At 51.4% G+C, this 7,969-nt stretch overlaps 1 protein-coding gene across 5 annotated transcripts; it reads right to left on the reverse strand.

The window, feature by feature from the left end:
• Positions 1–2,175: 2,175 nt before the first annotated feature.
• Positions 2,176–7,744, reverse strand: STMN4 (stathmin 4; the record flags this gene model as incomplete). 5 transcript variants are annotated; one of them, XM_082842549.1, is made up of 5 exons in its annotated part: positions 7,654–7,744; positions 6,919–6,999; positions 6,285–6,493; positions 5,279–5,470; positions 2,176–2,235 (listed from the first exon to the last, which is right to left on the reverse strand). In XM_082842549.1, the coding sequence occupies exons 1-5, from the start codon at positions 7,733–7,735 to the stop codon at positions 2,176–2,178; spliced, it is 624 nt and encodes a 207-aa protein (XP_082698675.1). In that variant the 5' UTR covers positions 7,736–7,744. The 5 variants fall into 5 exon arrangements, with proteins under 5 accessions (XP_082698675.1, XP_082698674.1, XP_082698678.1 ...); XM_082842548.1 differs by having other exon boundaries at positions 6,285–6,514; XM_082842552.1 differs by lacking the exon at positions 6,919–6,999 and having other exon boundaries at positions 6,285–6,490.
• Between the last annotated feature and the right edge of the window lie 225 nt (positions 7,745–7,969).

Here is a 7,969-nt window from a genome sequence, read left to right on the forward strand (position 1 = left end):
CTGCATTGGCGGGCGGATTCTTAACCACTGCGCCACCAGGGAAGTCCCCAGAAGCAGACAGTTCCTGATGGTGTGGTCACAGCCTCTCACTTTCTCAAGCACAGCAGGTTTCCAAAGCCCCTGGGGTTACAGCTTTGGGCTCCTTATTCATTCTAGGGCAGTGACTTTCCAAAGGTTTGACTGCAACTTCTAGTAAGAAATACATCTTCTTTTCCCACTTAGGTTGTTATATAATATTGAGCAAAGAATTTGAAAAAGAATAGATAACATGTATATGTATAACTGAATTACTTTGCTGTACACCTGAAACTAACATGACATTGTTAATCAACTGTACTCCAATATAAAATAAAAAGTTAAAAAAAATACATCTTATGCTATGACCTGGAACTTACATACAAATATAAAATTGAAATACAGTTTCCATAAAACAATATCTCCATCACTGCCTGGAATCACTTTGATATGTTATTTTCTATTTCTGTTTCCATTTCAATTCTCTTCTGTTCCTATTTTTAAAAAATTAAATTTGGGTGGCACACACTAAGTTGATGTCACAATCCAATGAGTTACAACTCGCAGTCTGAGGAACACTGTCCTAAGACTTATATCCTAGTTCGAGAGTGTTGAGAAGCAGCACAGTGCAGGAGCTAAGAACTTGGACTCTGGAAGCAAAACACCAGAATTGACATCTTTGTTCTCTCACTTACAACCTGTGTGGCCTTGGGCAAGTTACTTAACCTTTCTAAGCCTCAGTTGCCTTGTCTGCAAAATGGGATAATAGAGTTGTTGTGAGGATTAAGTGAGTATATATATATATATATATATATATATATATATATATATATACTGACTCAGAAAATTGTCAGGCATCTAGTGAATGTTGCCTATGTGTTAGCTGCCACCACCATCATCATCATCATCATCTCTGATCCCTCCTGTTATCCTATTCTAAAATGAAGCTAAATTGCAGTACCACTAGTGGGGGCAGAGGGGATAGCAATACCAAACGATTTATTTACAAAGCTGTACAAAACTACAGTGTGAGGGGCAGGGTGGGGAGGTGCCCTGGGATCCTGTTCACACAGGCTGCCCCCACCCCACTCCTGTTTGCAGGGATAGGAGGAGGGAGACTCCTTTCCCAGCCGTGGTTTGGCGTTCTGGATAAAGGGATGACTGCTGGATCTGAAATGATCCCCTCTGCTTTCCCCTAACAAACGTTTTATCTCCTCACTAGCTCGCTGTTTGTGACCACCTAGCATCCCACACCCCTAAAGTGAGGACTTCCTTCTTACTCTGCATCTTGGGGACCACATTAGAATGTCAGTCCATGCAAAGGGAAATTGGATTTGTTTTCTTACCAATTCAGTGCACTCAGTCCAACACGGGGCAGCCCACAAGCGGGGGATGGGGGGCGGGGGGCAGGGTGGTGAAAGGAAGGCTGGCGTGTTTCAACCCTCCTCACCCAGCACCTCAGATACTCTGATGGTCCAACTAAGGAATAAAAGGGGCATCTGGCACCTGATGGGCAGAAACCAAATTCAAGAACATTCTATCAATTACACAAAGGACAAATTCAAGAAATAAAAAACCGGAGACTTGGAGTAAATGTTTCATTATTGGTCATGATGATCAAAAGATGATGGTTAAAACACGCACACGCGCGCGCGCGCGCACACACACACACACACACACACACACACACTCTCAGACATCCCCCAGCCGCAGCACCCCACCCCCACCCCCTGCTGGCGTCTCTGGCCACGCCCTGCAGCCCTCGCTCCACCCAGGACTCCGCCCTTCAGTCGGAATTCTACCGCCTGATTTTAACTTCCCTCAAGGCGGTGCCCGGATGCTCACTGTGAAGAAAAGCTGAGGACTTGCCCTGGGCTGGGTAGCAAATGCCCACGAGTCCTCCTCTATCTCCCTTTCCAAACCTCGCTCCTTTTCTCCCCTCTCCCACCCCATCATTGTTCCCCTGAAACAAATAGGATGGCTTCACAGGTCAATTCTTAACACGTACAAACACCAAAAGCAGAGGAAACGCCCCTGGCCACCCCCCTCCCCCCAAACCCCAGTGCTGGGAGAGCAGCCAGCGGCGGGCGAGGCTGCCTCGGGAACTGCGGAGCCGCTGGAGCTGTCCGGCCGTTCTGGAAACTTCTTTGCCTCTGGGCTTTACCGGGAGGCCTCCTCCTTCAGCTCCTTGTTTTTCCGCACCTCCTCCGCGTGCTTGTCCTGGGAAGGAAGGGAGGGAAAAGGACGGGTCACGCGGCCTTCCCCAGGATAAAGGGAGGCCGAGGGGCAGGAGAGCCAAAGCAAAGAGTGTGGCCACCACTGGCCACCACAGGAAGTGACGAGCAGGGTCTGCAAAGGCGTCCTGAGAAGGGGCAGAAGGTCGCAGGTGAACGAGCCTGCTGGTGGGGCCCCTGGATGCTCGTTGACTAGACACAGCCTCCCTGGGGGAACCCACCTGGCAGGGACCACCAATCTCCACCGCCCTTACCTGGCCGTCTGGGGGCTGCACTGATTACACTGCTTGACTTAATGGAAGGAGTAGCTCTACGTGGCTTGTGCCAGAAGAGCAGGTAGAGCTCACTGCAGGTGGCCCCCGCACACAGGCAACTGGACTGCCCTTGTGTTTCCTGTCCATCTCCTTCGTGAGGGTTGTCTTAAGCCCCCTGACGAAAGGTGAGGGCGTGTAAAGTATAAATCGACTAAAGAACTTCTGGAAATGTCCAGCTCCACAAAGTGGCTTTTTTTTGTAAGTGCGGTAAAAGAATCCTCTTTTGTGCGCCAGCATCATCAAACCAAATGATAGGATCTGACTTCAAACGCCCATCAGCCGTGTGTCTTTGAGCAGCTCACTTCACCCGTCAGGCTCAGTTCTCTGGTATTAAAAGGGAGGGGCATGGGTGGGAAGCTCTTTTACCTCTAGAATTCTGTGATTTTAGTGTTCACTTCTAGGGCTTATCTCGGTCTACCTTACATCCCTGCTTATGGTGAAGACGTCTGGGTCCTCCTTGTGGGCAGGGAGCACGCCTTTTCCTCTTTGTATCTCTCAGTTCCTCATATGGTACGTTGTGCACGGTAGGTGCTCAGTAAATCCTCTCTCTGCCAGAGCCCGGCATCCACCCAGATATCATCACATCCAGGTATGGATCCGCCTGGGGGAGACCCACTGAGGCAGCCCAGAGTCCCGGGATGTACCTTAAACTACAGATCTGTCCCTGGAGAGGCCCTAGAACTTTCCACGTCCCTGGGGAAAATGTGGGGAGTGGTACGTCTAGCAGTGGTTCTCAACCTTGCTGTTCGTCAGCATGACCTGAGAAGCTTGTTAAACTGAGGTCCTCTGGCACCATCCCTAGAGAGCCGGGATTGGTAGGTCTGGAGTAGGATCCAGGTATCTGTAGTTTTAAACTTTACACCAAGTGAGTCTGGTGCGGATGGCCAGTGATTCACACAAGTACTGACAAAGAGACATCGTGATAGGTGTCCCTGGCCTGGGGCAGAGCACACACCTGTCTCTCATCCCACCTCCTGTCTTCATCGTTGGGCAAAGGTGAAGAGTGGTCAAGATTCCAGAGGAGTGGTGCTCACGCAGGTGTCTGCTCTGACATCTTGCTTCTTTAAGGCTTATCTCACTTCCAAAGCGCTTCCTCCAGACTGTGGACCTTCCCCATCTCTCCAGCTCAGAATCTACCTCTATTCCCAAGTGAGCTCACTGAACAGAACCCTAGGTTTCTGGACTCCCTTTCCTTGGCCTCCAGCTGCTCCCTGTCTGCCAAAAGGCCGGCAGGATGATTGTGGGCTGGTCTCCCTGAAACAAGCATTGAAAGAGCCACCTGGGACTTCCCTGGTGGTCCAGTGGTTAAGATTCCGTGCTTCCAATGCAGGGACTGCGGGATTGATACCTGGCCGGGGAACTAAGACCCCACATGCCACATGGCATGGCCGAATTTTAAAAAGAAAGAAAGAAAGAAAGAAAGAGCCACCTGGCCTCATATCCAAAGAACTGGGCTGTAGTCCCAGCTCCACTGCTTAGTGGCTGTGTGACCCTGGACAAGTCATTTGACCTTCTCTAACATGGTTTCCTCATCAGTAAAATAAGGATAACACCCATCCTGCTTACCTCATTGTGAGGATAGGGGTATGATGAAATAAAAGTGTTTTGCAGTTTTTCAAATGCCATATCATGGCTCTCGCTTCAATGTTTCCCTTGGGTTTAGCCTAAGAACCCATGCCCCATCCTATCCCAATCCCTAAGTTTTTTTTTTTTTCCTGCAAGAGTTTGCTCCTACCCATCCCTCAATAACTGGGGAAGCCTGAAATCAGACCCGGAACACTTCCCTCCCATGTGATACTTGATGGAGGCCTTGCTGCCCCTAGAAGGATGGAGAAAGAGAGCGGAGGACCTGCCACATGCTGGCCAGCTGCAGGGCCTACACAACATCCAAATCCCCTGTGAAGAAACCAGGTCTTTCTAGTAGCTTTGCCAAGGGCCTGAGACTCTAGGTGGTTGGGCAGAAAGGAGCGGGGACCACGCAGCTCACCATGGGACGAGGCCACCGATCGGGTCCCGGGAGTCACCGCGCAGCAGGCGGCGCCTGGAAATAAAACACAGAGCTGGAGCTCTCCCAGGAGCCGCAGGAGAAACTGGGGCAGCCTTGGGACTCAGGAAACGAGGCCAGCATGTTCTCAGCAGAACGGGCTGTTATTCCACTGACACGTGGGACCAACCCCAGTCTCTCACGTTTCTCATCTTCAGGTGACACCATTTGGTTTATTGACAAGAGGCAGAATATTGGAAAGACCAGTGATTCACTCAGTCCATATCAAGAGATTTGGAGAGGATTGTGTTTCCTGCTCAGTGGGCAACTCAGCTCATCATGCCCTTGGCTTAGAGCCAAGAGCTCAAGTCAGCATCTTTCATTAAGTCAAATCGGTCCATTCAAGGATGAAGCCAGGAACGTATAACTGCTCGTTCATCCCTACTCCCCTGCGTTAGGCAGGCTTTCTCTAGAAGATAAGAGGTCTGATCTCCCTCAGACAATAAGAAATTTCAGTTGTGTAGCTGGGCAGCATGTCACCCAAGGAACTCCAAAGCTCGGTTCATTTTTCTTGCCTGTGACTTCCCCAGTCATCCCTTGGAACTCTCTAAGGATCCAGCCTAACAGAATTCTTGCCTGAGGCTCCCTGAAATGGTCTGCGTGTCCATTATACTTGCCGTGGAAGGAGGAACAGGTCCCAAGAGTCTCCTCTCTGATCCAAGACCACTTACCTTCTCTTGCAGCCGTTCCAACATGGCGGCAAGGTGGGCCTCCCGGTTCTCCTTGTTGGACTCCATCTTCTGAGCCAGTTTTTCCTTTGCCATCTTGATGAAGTTGTTGTTTTCCTCAATGGCTTTTTGGATCACCTCCCGCTCATGTTCTCGCTTCTCTGCCAGGTGCTTCAGAAGCTCAGCTTCCTGGTACTAGTGGAGCATGGAGGGAGAAGGAGGCCCTTGAAGGTGAGCATGCCAGGGTGTGTTTTTAGCATCACGACTTAAGAGCTCCACGCTCAGGACACACGCCTCCCTGAGCCTGGTTGCCTGGCCCATTGGCAGGAAGCGAGGACACTTCCTGGATTCTCCCACTGGACCCTCGGTCCTCTTTTTCATTCATTCACAAATATGGAGTGACCAGATACTAAGTAGCAGGCACTATTCCAGCAACTTGGGAAAGAAAACAGTCTACTAGAGACAAGAATGTATAAATAACTCTAACCCAGGCTAGCATGCGACATATGCCTTGAGAGAGAGAAAAGAAGTGCTATAGGAATTCAAGGGTGGTAATTTTCAGCTTCAAATATGAAGGAAAGCTTACACAGAAATGGCATAAGAGTTGGGCCATAAGAATCCGTAGAAAGCGAGGAAGGCACGCCAAGGGGTGAAGGTATACCATGCCATGACCTTCTTCCCCCTCCCCCAATTACGGACCCCTTTCCTTAATTGTCTAGCCTTTCCCTAAATCCCTAGTGTTGGTCAATGTCTTACCTTGTCGCGATAAGGTCACCTCTGGGAGTTATGTATTCAGTGACTTATCCCCCTAACCAAACTCCTAGAGACCTGGGGCTTTTCCGTCTTTGTTTCCCTCAGTGGTGTCTCATTCTCTGCCCGGTACCTGGAAGAGCTGCCTAAATACCTATAGGTTGGTGGTGACCTGACCCCCAGCTCAGAGCCACCACCTGTCTTCCTCAACAGCTTCCCCCTCATGCTCAGACAGAGGGGAAAAAGGGACAGCACCGACCTTCCTTCGCTCCTCAGCCGCTTCCAGTTTCTTCTGGATTTCTTCCAGCGATGGGTCTCGCCTCCGGGGGAGGGAGGCATTGAACTCGGGCACCCCATCAAAGGAGGGTGGCTTCAGGATGACTTCAAAGGACTGGCCAGAGGTGCATTTGTTCAGCTCGATGACTTCCATGTCGGAAATTACACACCAGTTCAGGTCCACCGTGTCTGCTACAGAGAGCAGAAAAGGGGCTGCTCACCCCCTGAAGACCATATGGGGCCCTCCCTAAAGCATGCACACATGCACACATACATGGGAGGTCTGAGGTCCCCAAGGCAGACCAATGACCAGGGTTCTGGGTCTGTGCTAAACATGGCACCGAACGTCGCTGGGCCCTGATGGGGCTGAAGGAGTTGGTGGCCACAGGAAGGTCTCAGACTCTGCGAGCAGGGGCCCCAGGATAAGGGATTTCTAGTAATGGCTGTAGCAACTGGCTTTGCTTCTGCTTCTGACAAGGTTCCTCCGGTGGCTGAGCTCTTGCTTATATTGGCACACACTGAGGCGTTTACTTACCACCCACCTCCCATCCACTCCTCGCCCCGCTACCGATCTGATGGCTCAGCCTTTGGACACCTCTCCCCTTGCCCCATCCTACCCTGCTCTCTTCTTTCTCTCCAGTCAGTACTGTCTCTCCGCTGGCTTTCATCTTTTCTCCTACACTCTCTCCCACACCAGCCTAAACAGAAAAAACAATCTCAGGTGACCCAAGCACTCCCACCTGTCATTTCCAGACCAAACCCATCCTTTCCTTTGAAGCCCCAGGAAGCTAGAGGTGACCTATGCCCTGACCACCACCTCCAATCAGGAGGTGGCCATTCAGTGCTCCCTGCCGGTGTCCTGGGACCTGTCACAGGGCTCAGGTGGCATAGCGATCCCAGAGTCTCCTTGGGTGGCTGAAGAGCGGAAGTCCCTTGCCACATCTGGACCTGCTCAGATCATTCTCGACCCTTCACTGAGGAGATCTGTGGGCGGCTCATTCACACCATGACTGTCCCCCTTCTAGGCTAGGTGCCCCCGAGGGCAGACCCCCTGTCTACTCGGCCTCTGCGTCCTCCACAGCACATGAACAAAAGCTGACATCGAGGGCGTTCTGCAGAGGGTCTGACTCAGACCCCCAGCTGCTGTCTGGTCCCCCAGGCCGCAGCCCCACGCCCACCTTCGCGTGGGACTTAGACCCTCAGAATCAGCTGTGGTGATGTTACTGGCTCTGGGAAAGAGAATGCGATGTAGGGGGGAGATTTTCAGGAAACTGCGGTGGAGGTGCTGGCCTCCTGGATGCAACCTACAGGAAGCTTCCGTCTTTACTCTTCCGACTGTGACCTTCACGTACCTTCATATTTATAGGATGAATTATTCAGGGGGTCTGCCAGGAAACAGGAGCAGAACAAGGACACCAGCGGGAGTTCCTTCATCTTCTCTTTGTAGGCTGTGGAAACACCCGACAGGTGAAGAGGGCGACCCCTTTCCTAGACTCAGAAGCCAGCACCCATGCAAGTGAGGGTGCCTGAGCAGCAGGGGGGTCACCGAGCTCCACAGAGGCACCCAAACCACCCAAACCCACCCCTTGGTTGGAGACCCAGCCCATGTTGCCCTGAGCAGCCCTGTTCAGGATCCCTGTGTGTGATTCGGACCCACTTCCGTCCACC

Source organism: Leucopleurus acutus, assembly GCF_964270905.1.
Source record: "Leucopleurus acutus genome assembly, chromosome: 7".
Taxonomy (NCBI): Eukaryota; Metazoa; Chordata; class Mammalia; order Artiodactyla; family Delphinidae; genus Leucopleurus; species Leucopleurus acutus.